General features: G+C 39.1%; 1 protein-coding gene across 1 annotated transcript in view; it reads right to left on the bottom strand.

The window, feature by feature from the left end:
• METTL16 (methyltransferase 16, RNA N6-adenosine) overlaps positions 1-23,635 on the bottom strand; it is an 84,640-nt gene that overhangs the window by 21,156 nt on the left and 39,849 nt on the right. Inside the window, exon 7 of the mRNA XM_087440637.1 lies at positions 576-645. Coding sequence (XP_087296763.1) covers positions 576-645 — 70 coding nt within the window. The remainder of the gene's footprint in view (positions 1-575; positions 646-23,635) is intronic.

Raw genomic sequence — 23,635 nt, 5'->3', positions numbered from 1 at the left:
AGAAAATCCTATACTCCAACTACCATCAAAAGTGGATACAGGGCCGGCCCCGTGGCTTAGCGGTTAAGTGCGCGCGCTCCGCTGCTGGCGGCCTGGGTTCGGATCCTGGGCGCGCACCGACGCACCGCTTCTCCGGCCATGCTGAGGCTGCGTCCCACATACAGCAACTAGAAGGATGTGCAACTATGACGTACAACAATCTACTGGGGCTTTGGGGGGAAAAAAATAAATAAATAAAATCTTTAAAAAAAAAAAAAAAAGAAAAGTGGATACAGAGCCAGCCCTGATGGCCTAGTGGTTAAACTTCAGTGAGTTCCGCTTCAGCGGCCTGGGTTCAGCTCCCAGCTGCGGAATCACACCACTCCTCTGTCAGGAGCCATGCTGTGGCAGCAGCTCACACAGAATGAGAAGGACTTACAACTAGAATATACAACTACGTACTAGGGCTCTCGGGAGGGTTAAAAAAAAAAGAGAGGAAGATTGGCAACAGATGTTAGCTCAGGGCGAATCTTTCCCAGCAAAAAAATTTAAAAAAAAAAAGGAGATACACTAGAACAGTAATGACAAAGCCTTACTCCTTGGATGCGAAGTTCTTCCTTCAGAGGAGCAAGGCTGCATTTCTTTCCCAGCATACAGCTATACCACCTAGGAAAAAAAAAATCAGACAAGTAAAACACTGCTTACATTTTTAAATTAAGCATTACTCAAGTGAACAAGATGAGAACAGTAGCAGACAAACATTGAATTAAGTTAAAAGCGACAATAACAAGAATTGTATATAATGTATTTTGGCAAAGAACAAATCCAGCGAAGAAAAACAAGCCCAGAGCAACTTAAAAAACACAAAAACCCACTTAGCCTCTCCAATGATTCAGGGCTCTATGTATTTGGAAAGAGAGTGAAAGAGGAGTCTCATCTACGATGCTCAGAATGAAGGCCATTTAGCTCTAGGTCAGAAGTTAGTTAATAAATAACAATAAAAACATATATACCTGAAACTAATATGTTGTATGTCAATTATAGCTCAATTTAAAAAAAAGTATAAACACCCCCCTACACCATATTAAGAGAAATTTTAGGGCCGGCCCTGTGGCTTGGTGGTTAAGTGCGCGCGCTGCAATGCTGGTGGCCCGGGTTCGGATCCCGGGTGCGCATCGAGGCACCACTTCTCCGTCCATCCTGAGGCCGAGTCCCACATACAGCAACTAGAAGGATGTGCAGCTATGACATACAACTATCTACTGGGGCTTTGGGGGGAAAAAATTAAATAAATAAAATCTTTAAAGAGAAATTTTAAAATCTAGTGTGAACCCATAATTTTTCTTTTTCTTCTTTTTTGGTGAGGGAGATTGGCCCTGAGCTAACATCTGCGCCCATCTTCCTCTTTTTTGTGTATGCGATGCTGCCACAGCGTGGCCTGATGAATGGTGTGTCGGTCCGTGCCCAGGATTCAAAACTGCAAACCCTGGGCCGCCAAAGCGGAGCACGCCAACTTAACCACTACACCACCGGAGAGGCCACATGAACCTATATTTTGAGATGCCCTCACATGCAAATAATTTAAGGATATATATTACATTAGAGTTTCAACAGAACATGAAATCAATTTCTTTCATAGTAAATACAAATCCAGAAGAGGGAGCGTGGAGAAGATGGAGTGAACTAGTTAAAAGGTAAAAGGATTGAGGCCGGCCCAGTGGTGTAGTGGTTAAGTTCACGTGCTCCACTTCGGCGGCCTGGGGTTCCCAGGTTCGGATCCCAGATGCAGACCTACACACCACTCATCAAACCATGCTGTGGTGGCATCCCACGTACAAAATAGAGGAAGATGGGCACAGATGTAAGCTCAGGGCTAATCTTCCTCAGCAAAAAGGGGAAGATTGGCAACAGATGTCAGCTCAGGGCCAATATTCCTCATCAAAAAAAAAAAAAAGGTGAAAGGACAGAATTTATTTCTTCCAATTATTCTAAAAGGTTTGCAAAGTATAAAATTTAAACAGGACTTCTGCTTCAGCCTATGAAGGTTTAACTACTATGGGAATTGCCCTTCCACCATAAACAACTAGGAAACTGGACAAAATACATGAAACAATTGTTTTTCAGACACTGGATAACTGCAGTGAAGACCTATGATCTCAGAGAGAAAAACAAATAAGGTGAGCCACACAAGTGCCAGAGCTTACTGCCTGAAGGAAATTTCCAAGCTGCAATGCAGGGAAAAGAAACTCAAACAGAGCCCAACAATCTTGCTGAATTGATGAGATAGAGGCTAGAGTTCAGAGAGGCTGAGGCAGTAAGGATTTGAAGAGCAAAATACAACAGAGAAAGGAGCAGCATAGAGAGAGAATTCTGGGCATCTGCAGAGGAGTTTCCTGGAATATTTTGCAGAATAATCATCTGCACGTGTGGCATGGAACTCAATGAGGCTAGGGAAAGAACTCCCAGGAAGCAGTAAGCTGAACAAATCCTGGAGTTGAGACAGAACTGGCACTAGTTTGCGGTTCTACTAGCCAGAGCAGAAAGCCCTTGTTAATAAAAGAGGCATTTAATAGAGTCCTGGAAAGGACACTGCTTTCTAATAGAGCTAGAGGTTGTTCTATGTTTACCCTAACGAAGCTTAAAAGTAAGACTCATAAGGTTCAAATTGATCGCAAGTAACGTAAGTAAGCTTCAGAAGAAAGTCCAACACTCTTTAAAAGAATACAATTAAACACAGCACCTCAAAACATAAGATTTGCAATGTCTAGCATCCAATAAAAAATTACCAGACATTAAAAGAGGCAAGAAAATGACTCACAACCAGGATAAAAAAATCAATCAGAAACAGACCAAGAAATAAGAGAGATTAAAGAATTAGCAGATGAGGACATTAACACAGCTATTAAAAATACACTCCATAGACTCAGTACAATCCCAATGACATTCTTCATGGGAATAGAACAAAAGAATCCTAAAATTTATATGGAACAACGAAAGACCATGAATAGCCAAAGCGATCCTGAGAAAAAACAACAAAGCTGGACGCATCAAAATGCCTGACTTCAAAATATACTACAAAGCAATAGTAATCAAAACAGTATGGCAGTGAGACAACAACAGACACACAGATCAATGGAACAGAATTGAAAGCCCAGAAATAAAACCACAAATCTCTGGACAGCTAATTTTCAACACAGGAGCCAAGAACATACAATGGAGAAAGGAAAGTCTCTTCAATAAATGGTGTTGGGAAAACTGGACAGCCACATGCGAAAGAATCAAAGTAGACCATTATCTTACACCATACACAAAAATTAACTCAAAATGGATTAAAGACTTGAATGTAAGACCTGAAACCATAAAACTCCTAGAAGAAAATATAGGCAGTACACTCTTTGACATTGGTCTCAGCAGCATCTTTTTAAATATCATGTCTACTCAGGCATGGCAGACAAAAGAAAAAAACAAATGGGACTACATCAGACAAAGAGCTTCTGCAAGGCAAAGGAAACCATGAACAAAACCAAAAGACAACCCACCAACTGGGAGAAAATATTTGCAAACCATATATCTGACAAGGGGTTAATTTCCAAAATATATAAAGAACTCATACAACTCAACAACAAAAAAATAAACAACCTGATCAAAAAATGGGCAGAGGACATGAACAGACATTTTTCCAAAGATATGCAGATGGCCAACAAGCACATGAAAAGATGTTCAACATCACTATAAATCAAAACTACAATGAGATCACCTTACACCTGTCAGAATTAACAAGACAAAAAATAACAAATGTTGGAGAGGATGTGGAGAAAAAGGAACCTTCATACACTGTTGGTGGGAATGCAAACTGGTGTAGCCACTATGGAAAACAGTACAGAGATTTCTCAAAAAATTAAAAATAGAAATACCATATGATCCAGCAATCCTACTACTGGGTATTTATTCAAAGAACTTGAAATCAACAATACAAAGAGATTTATGCACCCCTATGTTCATTGCAGCATTACTCACAATAGCCAAGATGTGGAAGCAACCCAAGTGCCCATCAAGTGATAAATGGGTAAAGATGTGGTATATGTACACAATGGAATACTACTCACCCATGAAAAAAAGACAAAATCGTCCCATTTGCAACAACATAGATGGACCGTGAGGGTATTATGTTGAGCGAAATAAGCCAGACAGAGAAAGACAAACATTGTATGATTTCACTCATATGTGGAAGATAAACAAACACATGGATAAAGAGAACAGATTAGTGAGTAACAAAGGGGAAAGGGGTAAGGAGAAAGGAGTAAAGGGGTACATATGTATGGTGACAGATAAAAATTACACTACTCGTGGTGAACTCGATGCAGTCTATACAGAAACTGATAAATAATAATGTACACCTGAAATTACACAATGTTATAAACCATTATGAACTCAATAAAACAATTTTTAAAAAAAGAAATATGCTCCATAACAAAACACGGACACTATGAGGAGCAAGAGGGAAGATATAAAAACTACCCAAATGGAACTTCTAGACATGAAAATTACAATATCTAAAATGAAAGCTTCACTAGATGCGATTAATAGCATATTAGACTCTGCAAAAGAAAAAATCTGTGAATTTGGAAGATGTAGCACTAGAAATTATCCAAAATAAAGCATATGGGATGGGGGGAACTGAAAGAAATATACACAGCAATAGTGACCTGTGAACTCAAACTCTAACAATATCAAGCAGTACATACAACTGGAATTTCAGAAAGGAGAAGGAGAGACAAAAAACGTGAAAAAAAGGCCAAAATTTTTGCAAAATTGATAAAAACCATAAACACATACACAACAAGTTCAATGAACCCTACACAGAAGAAACATAAAGAAAACCGTATGGAGGCACCTCATAATCAAATTACTGAAGATCAGAGATAAAGAGAGAATCTTTAAAGCAGGGAAGGGGTAGAGAGACTTTTTATTCAAAAGAACAAAGATAAATAATACCAGACTTCTCATCAGAAATAATGCACGCCAGGGGCTGGCCCTGTGACCTAGTGGTTAAGTTCGGCACATTCCACTTTAGCAGCCCAGGGTCAGTTCCCGGGCACTGACCTATACCACTGATCGGCAGCCATGCTGTGGTGGTGACCCACATACAAAATAGAGGAAGATTGGCACAGATGTTAGCTCAGGGTGAATCTTCCTCAAGCAAAGCAAAACAAAACAAAACTTAAAAAAAAAAAGAACACAAGCCAGAAGACAACAGAATAAATCTTTAAAGCACGGAAAGAAAAAGCCCTGACTCTGAAATTCTTTCAAAAATGAAGGCAAATTAAAGACATTTTTCAAAAAAAATAAGAAGTAAAACATTTATCACCAACCAACCTGCATTACAAGGAATGCTAAAGGAAGTTCTTCAGGCAGAACTCTAACCAAAACACAGAAGAAAACACATTTCTTTTCAAGTGCATATGGCACATTCATCAAAACACATCGTATTGTTTATTATTTTGTGTGTGTGTGCGTGAGGAAGATCAGCCCTGAGCTAACATCTGCCAATCCTCCTCTTTATTTTTTTTTGCTGAGGAAGACTGGCCCTGGGCTAACATCCATGCCCATCTTCCTCTACTTTATATGGGACGCCGCCACAGCATAGCTTGACAAGCGGCAAGTCAGCGAGCGCCCGGATCCGAACCGGCGAACCCTGGGCCGCCGCAGCGGAGTGTGCACACTTAACTGCTTGTGCCACCAGGCCGGCCTCGACATCATATTCTTTCTGGGCCATAAAACAAGCTTTGAAAAATTTTAAAGGATCAAAATCATACAAATATAGTCTCAGAGTATAATAATCATACTAGACTAGAAAACAGTTAAGAGAATCATAGTTCTTTTAAATCTCATTTAAAATGCCTCAAGTATGATGGGAGTCCCCTGACACTGGAAATGAGGCAAGGATGTCCACTCTCCACTTCTATTCAAAATCGTACCACTGGAGATTTTAAGTCAGTAAAATAAGCTGAGAAAAAGATAAAATAAAATGCATATGAACTGAAAAGAAAGAAAGAAAACTGTCTTTACTCACAGAAGACATGATCATCTATGTAGAAAATACTATAAAATCTAGGAAAAAGCTGTTAGAATTAATAAATGAATTCAGCAAGTTCACAGGATAAAAGCTCAATATAAAATCAACTATATTTCCTTATAGCAGCAATACACAACTAGAAATTAAAATTTAAAAATACTACAATAGCATCAAAATACACAAAATACTTAGGAATAAAGTTAATATAATATGTGTAAGAAAACTATGAAACACTGCTAAAAGAATTTTAAAATCTAAATAAACCAAGAGATATACCATGTTGGAATGGAAGATTCAACACTGTTAAGGTATCACTTCTTTCCAATTTGATCTATAAATTCAACACAATCCCAACCAAAATCACAGTAGACTTTTTCATAGAAATTGACAGAATGATTCTAAAATTTATATGGAAATGCAAAATATCTCAAATAGCCAAAAAAATTTTGAAAAAGAACAACAAAATTGGAGGACTTACACTACCTGATTTCAAGACTTATTATAAAGTTACAATAATCAAAAAAGTATGGTAAAGGCATAAATATAGACATAAAGATCAAAAGAATGGAATACAGTCCAGAAATAGACTCACTTATATGCTCAGTTGATTTTAACAACGGCACCAAAGGTTTGCTCTTCAAAAGACGCGGTTATAAAAATGAAAAGGCAAACCACGGACTGGGAAAAAATATTTGCAAAACACATCTGATAAAAGACTTGCATTCAGCATATATATAAAACTCCTACAACTCAATAAGATTAATAAACAGATAAAAAGAGATAGAGACTTCTGGTTTCTAGTCCAACATGTAAGAAGCTGGAAGTCATCACTCTGTCCTAACAACAAGTAAAAAGCTGAACAACCTGCAAAATCAACAACTCTTCTTAGATCCATCACCGTAGCAACTCACAGGGCAAACCACTGCCTCTAACATTGGAGAGACTGACAGGTGAACAGAAAGAATCACAACTTACCAGAGCAGAAACCCACAAGCAAAAACCTCCGAGGGAACCAGTGCTGAGGAAGGGAAACCGGAACCATAACTGACAAATTGCTGGAGACTCAGCGTTGACAAGTCTGAGAGAGAAAAACTCCAGGGGACCCAGTCATCCAGGGCCCCCATACTTTTGTGAATTTCACCTCCAGGAGCTTAACCAGGTTCTCACAGTGAATATGGGAGAAAAATTCCCTTGTGCTTCCAGCAAGGGGAGAGAAGAAGGAACCATTTTGAAATATGCCAGAGCATCCTTCTCTTCTTAACAAGGTCTGCCCTCAGGAGAAATTAGTTAACCAGAGCCTAACTTGATGGGGTTTTATCAGAGTATAGTTTACCTACAGGAAGGGTATTATCCAACTCTAACCTACACTAGCCATCCTGTCCCACCAAAGTGGGGGAAAATCTGAGAAGCGTGTATGAAGTCCACAATCCAGAGGTACAGGCTCACTAGAAGATTGAGACCTACTCATAGGACTATAGAATGCTTCCCCTCCCCCACACCTTACCACCACATTACTAAAGGCCTATTTACAGAAGTTCCTTTTACCTAGCACATAACATCTTTCTAGCAAGAAACAAATTACAAGACATACTAAAAGGCAAAAAACACAGTTTGAAGAGACAGAGCAAGTATCAAAACCAGGCAAAGACGTTGGAGTTATCAGACCAGGAATTTAAAACAACTGTGATTAAGATGCTAAGGGGGGCTGGCCCCATGGCGTAGCGGTTAAGCGCGTGCGCTCCGCTGTTGGCGGCCCAGGTTCAGATCCCAGGCGCGCATTGACACATGGCTTGTCAAGCCATGCTGTGGTGGCGTCCCATATAAAGTTGAGGAAGGTGGGCACGGATGTTAGCCCAGGGCCACTCTTCCTCAGCAGAAAAAGAGGAAGATTGGCATGGGTGTTAGCTCAGGGCTGATCTTCCTCACACACACACAAAAAAAGATGCTAAGGGCTCTAATGCATAAAGTAGACAGCATGCAAGAACAGATGGGCAACGTAAGCAGAGAGATGGAAAATCTAAGAACCAAAAAGAAATACTAGAGATCAAAAACTCTGTAACGGAAAGGAAGAATGCCTTTGATGGGCTCATTAGTAGACTGGACACAGCTGAGGAGAGAATCTCTGAGCTTGAGGATATCCCAACAGAAACTGCCAAAACTGAAAAACAAAGAGAAAAAACACTGGAGAAAAAAAAACAGAATACAATACCCAGGAACTGTGGAACAACTACAAAAGGTGTAAAACATGTGTAATGGGAATTCCAGAAGGAAAAGAAAGAAAAGAAGAAAGACAGAAAAGAACAGAAGAAATAATAATGACTGAGAATTTCCTCCAAATTAAGGTCAGACACAAAACCACAGATCCAGGAAGCTAAGAGAACAATGAGCAAGAAAAATGCCAAAAAAACTACACATAGGCATGTGATTTTCAAAATATAGAAAATTGAAATAAAGAAAAAACCCTGAAAGAAGCCATAGGAAAAGAAAAACACCTTACCTATAGAGAAACAAAGATAAGAACTACATCCAACTTCTCTTAAGAAACCATTCAAGCAAGAAGAAAGTAGAGTAAAATATTTAAAGTGTTGAGAGAGAGAGAAAAAAAAACACCCATCTAGAATTCTGTACCCTGCAAAATTATCCTTCAAAAGTGAAGAAGAAATAAACACTTCCTCAGACAAAGAAAAATTACCAGTTGACCTGCCTTGCAAGGAATATTAAGAGAAGTTCTAAGAAGAAAAATTATATAAGTCAGAAACTCAAATCTATATGAAAAAGGAAGAGCATAGGAGAAGAAATAAGTGAAGGTAAAAAAAAAAAAAAAAAAAACACTTTTTTATTCCTAATTGATCTAAGGATAACAGTTTGTTCAAAGTAACAATACCAACAATGTACTAAATTATGTATGCTTATATACACATGTATATGTGCAATGAATGACAGCAAAGATACAGAAGACACAAGGGAGGAATTAGATTATTTTGTTATTATTAAGGTATTCACACTACCGTGAAGTGGTATAGTGTTATTTGAAAACAGACTTGGATTAGCTGTAAATATATGTTGCAAGCTCTTGGGCAACCACTAAAAAAAGTTTAAAAAAGTATAACAGATATGCTAATAAAGGAGAGAAAATGGAATATATAAAATACTCAATTAAAACCAAATAAGGCAGAAAAGAGTGGAAGACAAAGCACAGAAACAAAAAACAACATAGAAAACAGTAACAAATATAGTAGATATGCATCCAAGTATATCAAGAATCACTTTGATATCAATGGTCTAAATGCACAAATTAAAAGAGATTGTCAGAGTGGATCAACAAACAAAACCCAATCACATGTTATCTACAAGAAACCCACTTTAAATATAAAGACAGGGCCGGCTCCGTGGCTTAGCAGTTAAGTGCGTGCGCTCCGCTGCTGGCGGCCCAGGTTCGGATCCCGGGCACGCACCGACGCACTGCTTCTCCAGCCATGCTGAGGCCGTGTCCCACATACAGCAACTAGAAGGATGTGCAACTGTGACATACAACTAGCTACTGGGGCTTTGGGGGAAAAATAAATAAATAAAATTAAAAATAAAATAAAATAAATAAATATAAAGACACATATAGATTAAAAGTAAATGGATGGAGAGGGGCCGGCCCGCTGGCGTGGTGAAGTTCGCCACGCTCTGCTTCTGGCAGCCCGGGGTTTGCAGGTTCAGATCCCTGGTGCAGATCTATGCACCACTCATCAAGCCATGCTGTGGCAGGTGTCCCACATAAAGTAGAGGAAGATGAGCACGGATGTTAGCCCAGGGCCATAAAGTAGAGGAAGATGAGCACGGATGTTAGGCCAGGGCCAATCTTCCTCAGCAAAAAAGAGGAGGACTGGCAACAGGTGTTAGCTCAAGGCTAATCTTCCTCTCACACACACACACACATGCGTGCGCGTGCAAAGTAAATGGATGGAGAAAGATATACTATGCTGACACTAATCAAAAGAAAGCAGAAAGTAGCTATATTAATTTCAGACAGAGCTGACTTCAGACCAAGGAAAGTTATCAGCAATAAAGAGGGGCATTACATAACGCTAAAGGGGACAATTCTCCAAGAAGACATAACAATCCTTAACATGTATGCACCTAACAACAGAGTGTCAAACCACCTGAGGCAAAAACTGATAGAACTGCAAGGAGAAATGGATGAATCCACTATTAGAGTTGGAGACTTCATCACTCCTCTATCAGAATGAACAGATTCAGCAGGCAGAAAATCAATAGGGACACAGTTAAACTCAACACTACCATCAATCTGCTGGATATAACTGACATCTATAAACTACTCATCCAACAATAGCAGAATACACATTCTTCTCAAGCTCACATGGAATATTCACCACGATAGACCATATTCTGGGCCACAAAATACACCTTAACAAATGTGAAATTTCAGAACAGAAATCATACAATGCAATATGTGCTCTCAGACCACAACAGAATTAAACTAGAAATCACTAACAGAAAAACAGCTGGAAAACCCCAAAATACTTAGAGCTTAAACAACACACTTCTAAATAACATATGGGTCAAAGAAATCTCAAGAGACATTAAACAATATTTTGAACTAAATAAAAATGAAAACACAACTTCTTAAAATATGTGTAGTGAAAGCAGTGCTTAGAGGGAAATTTATAGCATTGAATGAATACATTACAGAAAAAGACCTAAAATCAATCACCTAAGTTTCCATCTTGGGAAACTAGAAAAGAAGAGCAAATTAAGTCCAAAGCAAGCAGAAGAAAAGAAGAAATAAATTTAGAGCAGAAATCAGTGAAATTGAAAGCAGGAAATCAACAGAGAAAAATCAATGAAATCAAAAGTTGGTTCTTTGAAAAGATCAATAAAATTGATAAACCTGTAGTCAGGCTAAGAAAAAAAGACAGAGGATGCAAATTACTAATAATAGAAATGAAATGGAGCAGAGACAGTCTTTTCAACAAATGGTGCTGGAAAAATGGACATCCACAAGCAAAAAAACGAATCTACATACAAATCTTATATCATTCACAAAAATTAACTCAAAATGGATGATAGACCTAAATATAAAATGCAAAACTATAAAACCCCTGGAAGATAATATAGGAGAAAATCTAGACGACCTTGGGTTTTGGTGATGACTTTTTAGGTGCTAACATTGAAGGCACGATCCATGAAAGAAGGAAGTGGTAAGCTGGACTTAACACTAAGCTCTGAGAAAGATAATGTCAGGGGAAAGAAAAGACAAGTCAGACTGGGAGAAAATATTTGCACAACACATATCTGACAAAGGACTGTTATCCAAAATATACAAAGAACTCTTATAACTCAACAATTAGAAAACAACCAACCTGATTAAAAAAATGGGCCAAAGACCTTAATAAAATATCTCACCAAAGAAGATACACAGAAAGCAAATAGGCATATGGAAAGATGCTCCATATCATATGTCATCAAAGAAATGCAAATTAAAACAACGAGATACCACTCTATACCTATTAGAATGGCCAAAATCCAGAACACCAACAACATCAAATGCTGGCAACGATGTCAAGCAACAGGAACGCTTATTCATTGCTAGTGGAAAGGCAAAATGGTCTAGCCATTTTGGAAGACAGTGTGGCAGTCTTCCAAACATACTCTTACCATATGATCAAGCAAACATACTCCTTGGAATTTACCCAAAGGGGCTGAAAACTTATGTCCAAAAAATGCACATGGATGTCTATAAGCAGCTTTATTCATATAAGTGCCAAAATTTGGAAGCAACTAAGATGTCCTTCAGTAATGAATAGATAAATAAACTGTGGTTTATACAATGTAATATTATTCAGCACTAAAAAGAAATGATCTATCAAGCCATGAAAAGACATGGAGGAGGGCCGGCCCCGGGGCTTAGCGGTTAAGTGCACACGCTCCGCTGCTGGCGGCCCGGGTTCGGATCCCCGGCGCGCACCAACGCACCGCTTCTCCAGCCATGCTGAGGCTGCATCCCACGTACAGCAACTAGAAGGATGTGCAGCTATGACATACAACTATCTCCTGGCTTTGGGGGAAAAAATAAATAAATAAATAAATTTTAAAAAAGACATGGAGGAAACAAATTTATATTACTAAGTGAAAGAAGACAATCTGAAAAAAGCTATGTATGATTCCAACTATATGGCATTCTGGAAAAGGCAAAATGTGAAGACAGTAAAAAGATCAGAGGCTGGAGGAAAGGGGTAAATAGGCGGAGCACAAAGGATGTTTAAAGCAGTGGAAATATTATGTGTGATATCATAATGGCAGATACATGTAAATATGCATGTGTCCAAACCCACAGAACGTACACCATCAAGGGTGAACTTGAAGGTAAACTATTGACGCTGAGTGACGACGATGTGTTGAAGTAGGCTCAACAATTGTTGAGGGTGGGGGATACTGATAATGGGGGAGGCTATGCTTGGGTAGGGGCCAGGGGTCTATGCGCAATCTCTGTAACTTCTGCCCAATTTTGTTGTGAACCTAAAAATGCTCTAAGAAATATAGTCTATCTTTTCTTAAAAAAGAGAGCAATACAGGAATGACCAACAAGCACATGCAAAGATGCTTCATATCACTAGTCATCAGGGATATGCAATTTAAAACCAGAAGGAGATAACACTATATACTCAGACTGGATAAATTTTAAAAGAATGACAATATCAAATGGCATCAACCGGAACTCTCATAAATTGCTGGTGAGAATGTAAAGTAGTACAGCCACTTGAAAACAGTCTGGCAACTTGACTCAGGAATCCTACTCCTAGGTATTTAATCAAGATAAAGGAAAACTTAAGTCCACACAAAGACTTGTATACAAATGTTCATAGCGGTGTTATCTATACTAGCCAAAACCTGGAAATGACCCAAATGTCCATCAACTGGCGAATGGATTAACATATTGTGGTACAGTCATATAACAGCATACTACTTAGCAATAAAAAGGGAGAAACTATTGATACAAAGCATAGATATGCTACATGAAAGAAGCCTGTTTTGTATTCTTGTATGAGATAGTAGTCAGGTGCAGCCGTAGGAGGAGACAGAGGAGAAGCTTGGGAAAAAACAAACTTTATTATACTCAGCTCCTAGAGACAGGAGGCAGGGCTTGCCACGTAGGGCCGTATGGGAAGGACGTTAGGGTGGTCAGGAGGCAGATGACAGGAGTGAGGGGAAGGTTTAGGCCACAGCCTTTATTGGGGTTTCCTCAGGACAGGCAAGGAGCAGGGTGAGCAGTTTAAGATCAGCTAGTTTGAATAATTTCAGTGGGCTCTGGCCTATAGAGTGGTCCCTAGCTCCCTGGCACCTGGCCCTGAGATGATTAGGACAGAGGAATATTGCCTCCTGGGGTGTAAGGGCCAGATAGAGGAGGGATGGTTCTGGACTGGTTAGGGTGCATATCAAAGGCATGCTCAGGCTGGGTCCTTTGCCATCTCTAAGCACTGGCTAGCCCAGGAAAGGGCAGTCTCTCTCTACCGATAAAGGTTTTTTCAGGTGTCAAAACATCATAACAGGGCCGGCCCCGTGGCTTAGAGGTTAAGTGTGCGTGCTCCGCTACTGGCGGCCTGGGTTCGGATCCCGGGCGCGCACCGACGCACCGCTTCTCCGGCCACGCTGAGGCCGCGTCCCACATACAGCAACTAGAAGGATGTGCAACTATGACACACAACTATCTACTGGGGCTTTCGGGGAAAAAAAAATCATAACATACAGAAAATTAAAAATATTTACAATACAATGCCAAACACACAAGAAAACATTCTGTATGATTCTATTTATATGAAAGTCTAGAATAGGCAAAACTATTGTGACAGAATGATTAGTGGTCACTAGAGGCTGGGACAGGGTGGGAAGAGACTGAAAAGGGACACTAGGGAACTTTTTATGGTGATGGAAATGCTGGATATCTTGATTGTGGTAATGTACACATTTGTCGAAACTCATCAAAATTGTACATGAAAAATTGGAGAATTTTGCTGTATGCGAGTTATACCTCAATAAAACTGATTTAAATACATAAATTTCTAAATAAGATTTATCTTATACCTTCAAATATACATAAAGAATTGTTAACAATATAGTAATTTTTTTGCATATTTCTTGGTGTTTTATAACATAGCTTAGTTACACTAGCAATACATATTCCAGCATCATAATTACTCCTATTTCATTTGGAATTCATCTAATCGTGCCTTATGTTCAAAGAGAAATTTCAGATGCATTCAATATTTACTTTATTTATACATAAAACAGCTACTATGAAGGTGAATTTTTTTTTTTTTTTTTTGGTGAGGAAGATCAGCCCTGTGCTAACATCTGCTAATCCTCCTCTTTTTTTGCTGAGGAAGACTGGCCCTGGGCTAACATCTGTGCCCATCTTCCTCCACTTTATATGGGATGCCACCACAGCATGGCTTGCCAAGCGGTGCGTCGGTGTGCACCCAGGATCCGAACCGGCGAACCCCGGGCCACCACAGCAGAGCACGCGCACTTAACCACTTGTGCCACCGAGCCAGCCCCTGAAAGTGAATTTTAAAGTGACTAAAATTCTAAGTGAATTTAAGAGCCTCTAAAATCACACATTTGATTAAAACTATATAAAACAGCCATTTTTATAGGTTAAAAACTGTTGAAGACTGGCAATTTCATATGGTTCAACCTAATATTAAATAATATAAATGAAAATTTTATTAATTGCAAAAGTATAACAAAATTGTTATATCGCTTTAGAAATAGCATGCATTAACCAATATTTTATTTCATTTCATTGTTTGTGAGTTCAATAACAGGTGACTGTCCCAATTTTTGTTTAGTCAATCCTTTTTCCCTTTGAAAATACAAAGAAACAATTGTACTGCCTAAACCACTTTAAACAAACCTGGGTAAATTTATTTACAGCATAATCAATCAATTTCATTTGGTGGTTTTAAAATGTTTGGAATAAGAATGATAGGCTCCTTTTAAGAAGACAGTATGAATGGAGAAATCATTAACCAGGAATTAAAAGCCTTTGGTGTGTTAGGAACCACATGTAAGAAAAGAAATTAAGACCACTTAGTGGTCACATAGTAACAGTATAAAATAGGTTAATTAAACACCTTTCCTTTAAAATTAGCACTCCTAAACAGATTAGATCAGGGGGTCACCAGAAGGCAAGAAATGGCCCAGAACAAAGACAAAAGATACTATGAATTCCCTCAGAAGATGAAGGAAAGCAAATATTTAGATAAATAAGCCTTGTAAGAGTTAAATATGTCATTAGTATTTAATATAGGCTTAGGAGAGTTCATATTTCTTTTAACCCTTGCTACAAGCTGAATACTGTATTGTAAATCTTTTAAGATTTAATCTCATCAATATACTGTTTTCTACCTCAGTTATATTTCTTACAGAAAAAGAAGAAGTAATTGGGTATATTCAAAATTCTATTTTAGCTTCACTTTAAAAAATGCCTATCCATTAGATCCTAACTACTCTCACCAGGTATCTCGTGACAACTAATCAAACTGCAAGTAGAAAAAAAATGAACAAAAGGACGATCTAGTTACCCAAGAGACTTTGAACCCATTATTCTATTTTAATGATGAAAGTAGCACTCTACTCATTACAGCATTTTAGTAATTCCTCTGAGACAGTAGATTTCAAGAAAAATTATTTTGAAATAATTTCAAACATATGGAAGAGCTGCAAGATGACACAAATGATTCCAGTATCCTCTTCACCCAGATTCATCAATTAACATTTTCCCCCATTTGCCTACTTGTTCTGTATGTGTTTTTTTCCTAAACCATTTGAGAGTCAGATATAAACATCATCATGCCCCTTAACTCTAAATATTTTGGCATGTATGTTTTAAAAACAAGAACATTCTCTTTCTTAACCACAGAAAGATTATCAAATTGAGAAAATTTAACACTCACACAATACTATTATTTGGAACACAGTCCATATTCAAATTTCACCAATTATCCCCATAATGTCCTTCATGGCAATTTTCTCCCCTGATGAAAGATCCAACCTAGGATCATGCATTTCATTTGTGTCAAGTCTCTTTAGTCTCTTTTAATCTGGAACAGTTCTTCAGTCTTTTACTTTCATGACTTTAATATTTTTGAAGAATTGTTTTACAAAATCCCTCAAGTTGGTTTGTCTGAAGTTTCCTCATCGTTAGATTTAGGTTATACATTTTTGGGCATGAAGAGCACAGAGGTGCTATTATGTCCTTGTAGGTGCCTCACATCAGGAGATGATCACCTGGTCAAGGTGGTATCCCCTAGGTTTCTCTACTGTAAAGTTACCATATTTCTCTTTGATATTATAGGTAATCTGCGGGGAAGACACTTTGAAACTACGTAAATATCCCGTTCCTCTTCAAATTTTCCAAAGCTGATTCTTCCATGAATCAATTATTACTATAATGATTACAAAATGGTAGATTTTCTAACTTTATTATTTCTTCTACATTTATTAGTTGGATTCTACCGTGAGGAAGAACTTTTCCTCTAGTACTCTTATGTATTTCCTTTGCTTATTTTTATTCAATGGGTTATAATCCATTATCATCATTATTCATTCTGAAACTCATATTGTTTGAGATTTGGCTTGAGCTGGTTCCTATGTCCTTTTGACATGGCATTTTTTGAGCACCTCTTTACTTTTTTGGTATTATAAACTATTCCAGGCTCATTTTATACTCATCCTTACCTAGCACAGGAATCACCCATTTCTCCAAGGGGTCTGGTTCTTTTTAGTGGGGACTGGTTATTTAGAAACTTTTTTTTTTTTTTGTGAGGAAGATCAGCCCTGAGGTAACATCCATGCCAATCCTCCTCTTTTTGCTGAGGAAGACTGGCTCCGGGCTAACATCCATGCCCATCTTCCTCCACTTTACATGGGACGCCGCCACAGCATGGCCAGACAAGCGGTGCATCGGTGCGCACCCAGGATCTGAACTCGGGCTGCCAGCAGCGGAGTGCATGCACTTAACTGCTACACCATGGGGCCGGCCCCTAGAAAATTTTTAAAAAACCATAACACAGAAGTGTAACATAGAAAAACAGATAGAAGCAGAGGTTTGGGGTGTAAGTAGCTATGAGCGTAGTCTAAAAGCTTCTCTAAGTAGTAGAACCTAACACTTTGCTGCCTATAATAAATTACCATACTAAAATGTCCCCAGATACGGACCAAAGCAGCCCTATGTCCACCTGGTCTCAAAATTTGCCATTTAAACTATCATAAATTCCAAATCTCCATGGCTAAAAATGAACTTTTAGCCTGTGTTCTTATTAATAAGTGATTTTAATTATCCACATACACTTTTACATGTGCAAGAAACACTGTAACAAGCTTCTCCAAGGCAGTGGGACCAAAGCTTTTCATTCTTTGGTACTCCTTTTTATACTGCCCGATGTACTAAAAATACACAGCTTGTTGATTTTAACAACTTTGCTCTTTGACCACCTAAAGCTGAACCAATTAGTGACTACCACTATAGATGGAAATGCCATAAAAGTTGATACAGCTAGCTACTCATGGCATGAGCCAATGGATTCAACTTTTTCTCCCTAAGACTTTAGAACAGTCACCAATCAATGAGACTCTGCCATATCAAACCTTAAAGGGAATTAAACTACACTTGATATCTAAGTTAAAGTGATGAAATGCACATAATCTAATTCATTAAAAAAAATAGACAGGAGCCGGCCCCGTGGCTTAGCAGTTGAGTGCGTGCGCTCTGCTGCTGGCGGCCTGGGTTCGGGTCCTGGGCGCGCACCGATGCACCGCTTCTCCAGCCACGCTGGGGCCGCGTCCCACATACGGCAGCTGGATGGATGTGCAGCTGTGACATACAACTATCTACTGGGGCTTTGGGGGGAAAAAATAAATAAATAAAATCTTTAAAAAAAAAAAAAAGTAGACAGACAGTGACCTCAGCATCACGGCAGAGTGAGTTGGTCCCTTTGCCTCTCCCCTCTAAGTTACAACCAATCGGACATCCACTGAGCAACAGAGGATTCCCTACACAGCACAACAGGACACCTGAGAGATCCACGCAGCCATACAGCTGAGGTGGGTGGACTGGATCCCCAGGAAGCAATGGAACTAGGTGAGCAGACCCCTCCCCTTCCCCAATGGCAGCAATCCAGATCGTGAGTCCTCTCACAGTTGCTGCTGAAACTTTAAGAGGAGGCAGGGGCAGCACGGTCCCCAAACCAATGCTTTAGGAGTGGCAGCCCGGCCTGTGGGAGCACCCATCATGCCACAGTGGCCCCACTCGTGGGAAGGCTCTCCACCAAGTGGTGGTGGCTCAGCCCCTGTGAAGGAGCCCTGCCCACCAAGCGCAGCAGCTCAGTTGAACCACCAATGAGCACAGAGCCAGCCCACACTCTGCCCCTCTCCCACTTAGCACAGCAGCTCAGCCAGTCCCCTGCCAAGTGCAGTGGCTCCAACTGCACAAGAGTGACCTGCCAGCAGAGCACAGAGACCCCACGTGTGTGTGTGACCTGCCAAGTGGTTGTGGCCAGCCCATGCAAATGCAGAGCAGTGCTACCAGCACAACTTCCAGCAGACAGGGCAGGATCAGCAAACACAGCTCCTACCCCCAACTCCAGTGGTGGCAGGGAGAATCTGTGACCTGATACTACCAAAAATGCACCGACAAAGGATCAATTCATCAAACACCATGAAGAACTACAGTAACACTTCAGAGAAGAAGGAAAGTGACAAGTCTCCAGAAACCAATCCTGAAGTCACAGAAATTTACAATTTAAATGACCGAGAATTCAAAATAGTCATCATAAAGGGGCCGGCCCAATGGCACAAGCAGTTAAGTGCGCACACTCCGCTGCGGCAGCCTGGGGTTCGCCAGTTTGGATCCTGGGCACGCACCAACACACCGCTTGTCAAGCCATGCTGTGGCATGGTCCCATATAAAGTGGAGGAAGACGTGCATGGATGTTAGCCCAGGGCCAGTCTTTCTCAGCAAAAAGAGGAGGATTGGCAGATGTTAGCCCAGGGCCAATCTTCCTCAAAAAAAAAGAAAAAAGTCATCACAAAGAAACTCAACAAGTTACAAGAAAACTCAGAAAGACACTTCAATGAGCTCAGGAATAAAATTAATGAGCAGAAGGAATACTTCACCACAGAGACTGAAGATGTTTTTTCTAAAAAAGAAACCAAACAGAAATTCTGGATACAAAGAACACAAATAATGAGATAAAAAATAATCTAGAAACCATAAAAAATAGAGCTGATGTTATGGAGGACAGAATTAGTGATTTAGAGGATAGAAATATAGAAATGTTTCAGGTGGAGGAGAAGAGAGACCTAGATTTTAAAAAAATGAAGAAATTCTTCAAGAAATATCTGACTCATTTAGGAAAAGCAACATAAAGATTATAGGTACTCCAGAGGGAGAAGAGAGGGAGAAAGGAGTACAGAGCTTATTCAAAGAAATAATAGGGGCCGGCCCGGTGGCTTAGCGGTTAAGTGCGCGTGCTCTGCTACTGGCAGCCCGGGTTCGGATCCTAGGTGCGCACCAACGCACCGCTTCTCCGGCCATGCTGAGGCTGCGTCCCACATACAGCAACTAGAAGGATGTGCAACTATGACATACAACTATCTACTGGGGCTTTGGGGTGGGGGGGGAGGAGGAAGATTGGCAATAGATGTTAGCTCAGAGCCGGTCTTCCTTAGCAAAAAGAGGAGAATTAGCACAGCTCAGGGCTGATCTTCCTCACAAAAAAAAAAAAAAAAAAAGAAAAAAGAAATAATAGCTGAGAATTTTCCAAACCTGGGGAAGGAACTGGACTTACAAGTACATAAAGCCAAGAGAACTCCTAATTACATCAATGCAAAAAAGACCTTCTCCAAGGAATATAATATTATAAAACTGTCAAAAGTCAAGACAAAGAAACATTAAGGGCAGAAAGGCAGAAGGCAATAACTGACAAAGGAACCCCTACAAGGCTTTCGGTGGATTTCTCAGCAGAAACCTTAAAGGCTAGGAGAGAATGGAATGATATATTCAAAATACTGAAAGACAAAAACTTTCAGCCAAGAATACTCTATCCAGTGAAACTATCCTTCAGACACAATGGAGAAATAAAAGCTTTCCCAAATAAACAAAATGCGAGGAGCTCACTGCCACTAGATCTGCCTTATAAGTAACGTTGAACGGAGCCCTCCCATCTGAAACTAAAAAGCAAAGGTTTACAAAACCTTGAGCAATGAGATAAATAGACAGATAGAATCAGAAAATTGTAGTTCTGTATCAGAACAGGTTAATAAACAACTATAACATAAAAGATAAAGGGAAGGAAAGCATCAAAAATAACTATAAACACTTCAATTTAGTCATAAACTCACAACACAAAACAGAATAATTTGTGACAACAATAACTCAGAAGGAGAAGAGGAAAGGGATGAAACCTGCTTAGGGTGAAACCTGCTTAGGCTAATGGAGCTAAGAGGCTATCAGAAAATGGACTATCTCATCTATGAGATCTTTTATATAAACCTCATGGTAACCACTAAACAAAAAATCAGAGCAGAGCCACAAACCACAAATAAAGATAAAACTGAGAAAACCATCACAGAAAACCATGAAAGTGAAATGGCAGTCAGAAATATAAGGGAAAAGAAACAATGGAAATATAGAACAACTGGAAAACAAGAGATAAAATGGCAGTATTAAGCCCTCATATAGCAATAATCACTGTAAATGTAAATGGACTGAATTCTCCAACCAAAGACACAAAGTAGCTGGACAGATTAAAAAACAAAACCCAAAAATATGTTGCCTCCAGGAAACACATCTCAGCTCTAAAGACAAACACAGGCTCAGAGTGAAGGGATGGAAGAGAATACTCCAAGCAAATGGCAAGTGAAAGAAAGCAGGTGTTGCCATACTCACATCAAACAAAGCAGACTTCAAGACATAAAACACATCGGGGCCGGCCTGGTGGCGCAAGCAGTTAAGTGCGTGCACTCCGCTGCGGTGGCCTGGTGATTGCCAGTTCAGATCCCAGGCGTGCAGCGACGCACTGCTTGGCAAGCCATGCTGTAACGGCCTCCCATACAAAGTGGAGGAAGATGGGCATGGATGTTAGCCCAGGGCCAGTCTTGCTCAGCAAAAGAAGAGGAGAATTGGCAGATGTTAGCACAGGGCTGATCTCCTCACACACACACACACACCAAAAAAAGATATAAAACACGAGAGACAAAGAGAGGCAGCATATAATGATAACAAGGACATTCCACCAAGAGGACATAACACTTGAATATATATGCACCTAACACAGGAGCACCAAAGTTTATAAAACAACTATTAACAGTCCTAAAGGGAGAAATTGACAACAACACAACCATAGTAGATCAATGGATAGATCATCCAGACAGAAAGTTAACAAGGAAACACTGGCCTTAAATGAAATACTAGACTAGATGGACTTAATGGATAGATATAAAACATTCCATCCAAAAACAGCAGCATACACATTCTTCTCAAGTACTCATGGAACATTCTCAAAGAGAGACCATACGTTAGGAAACAAGGCAAACCTCAACAGATTTAAGAAGACTGAAATCATATCAAGCATCTTTTCTGACCACAATGCTATGAAACTAGAAATCAACTACAAGAAAAAGGCTAGGAAAGTCACAAATCTGTGAAGACTAAACCACATGCTACTGACCAACCACTGGATCAATGAAGAAATCAAAGGAGAAAAAAAAAAAATACTTGGAGACAAATGAAAATGAAAACACAACATACCAACTCTTATGGGATGCAGCAAAAGCAGTACTAAGAGGGAAATTTATAGCAATACAGGCCTATCTCAACAAACAAGAAAATCCTCAAATAAGTAATCTTAAACTACACCTAACAGAACTAGAAAAAGAAAAAAAGCCAAAATTCAGCAGAAGGAAGGAAATAATAAAAATTACAGCAGAAATACATGAAATAAAAAACAATAGAAAGGATCAATGAAACTAACAGCTGGTTCTTTGAGAAGATAAACAAAACTGACAAACCCTTAGCCAGACTCACTAAGAAAAAAAGAGAGAAGGCTCAAACAAATAAAATTAGAAATAAAAAATGAGAAATTACAAGGGATACCAGAGAAATACAAAGGATTACAAAAGAATACTATGAAAAACTATATGCCCACAAACTGGATAACCTAGAAGAAATGGATAAATTCTTAGACTCATACAACTTCCCAAAACTGAATCAAGAAGAAATAGAGACTCTGAATAGACTAATCACAAGTAAAGTGATAGAAACAGCAACCAAAAACCTTCCAAAAACAAAAGTCCAGGACCAGATGGCTTCTCTGGAGAATTCTACTAAACATTCAAAAAATATTTAATACCTATCCTTCTCAAACTATTCTAAAAAATTGAAGACAAGGGAATGCTTCCTAACTCATTCTATGAGGCCAACTCCCCTACCCTGATTACCCTAAAACCAAGCAAGGACAACACAAAGAAGGAAAATTACAGGCCAATATTGCTGATGAACACAGATGCAAAAATCCTCAACAAAATACTGACAAACCGAATACAGCAATACATTAAAAGGATCATACACCATGATCAAATGGGATTTATACCAGGGACGCAGGGATGATTCAACATCCAGAAATCAATCATTGTGATCCACCACAATAATGAAATGAAGAATAATAGTGCATGATCATCTCAACACATGCAGAGAAAGCGTTCAACAAGATCCAATATCCATTTATGATTAAAAAATCTCAATAAAATGGGTACAGAAGGAAAGTACCTCAACATAATAAAGGCCATATATGACAAACCCACAGCCAACATCATACTTAATGGTGAAAAACTGAAAGCCATCCCTCTGAGAACAGGAACAAGACAAGCGTGCCCACTCTTGCCACTCCTATTCAACATGGTACTGCAGGTTTTGGCCAGAGCAATTAGGCAACAAAAAGAAATAAAAGGGATCTAAACCGGAAAGGAGGAAGTAAAACTCTCACTGTTTGCAAACGACATGATTCTATATATAGAAAACCCTAAAGAATCCACCAGAAAACTATTAGAAATAATCAACAACAACTACAGCAAAGTTGCAGGGTACAAAATCAACTTAAAAAATCAGTTGCATTGTTATACACTAATAATAAACTAGCAGAAAGAGAAGTCAAGAATACAATCCCATTTATAATCACAACAAAAAGAATAAAATATCTAGGAATAAATTTAACCAAGTAGGTGAAAGACCTATACACTGAAAATTATAAGATTTCATTAAAAGATATCATATGAGACATAAAGAAATGGAAAGATATTCCATGCTCAGGGATTTGAAAAATAAACATAGTTAAAATGTCCATATTACTTAAAGCAATCTACAGATTCAATGCAATCCTAATCAGAATCCCAATGATGTTCTTCATGGAAATAGAACAAAGAATCCTAAAATTTATATGGAACAACAAAAGACCCCAAAGAACCAAAGCAATCCTGAAAAAAAAGAACAAAGCTGGAGTCATCAAAATGCCT

Source organism: Ceratotherium simum, chromosome 16, assembly GCF_057802395.1.
Source record: "Ceratotherium simum simum isolate JZ-2026a chromosome 16, ASM5780239v1, whole genome shotgun sequence".
NCBI classification, from domain to species: Eukaryota; Metazoa; Chordata; class Mammalia; order Perissodactyla; family Rhinocerotidae; genus Ceratotherium; species Ceratotherium simum.
This window is presented reverse-complemented; position numbering and strand designations above follow the sequence as displayed.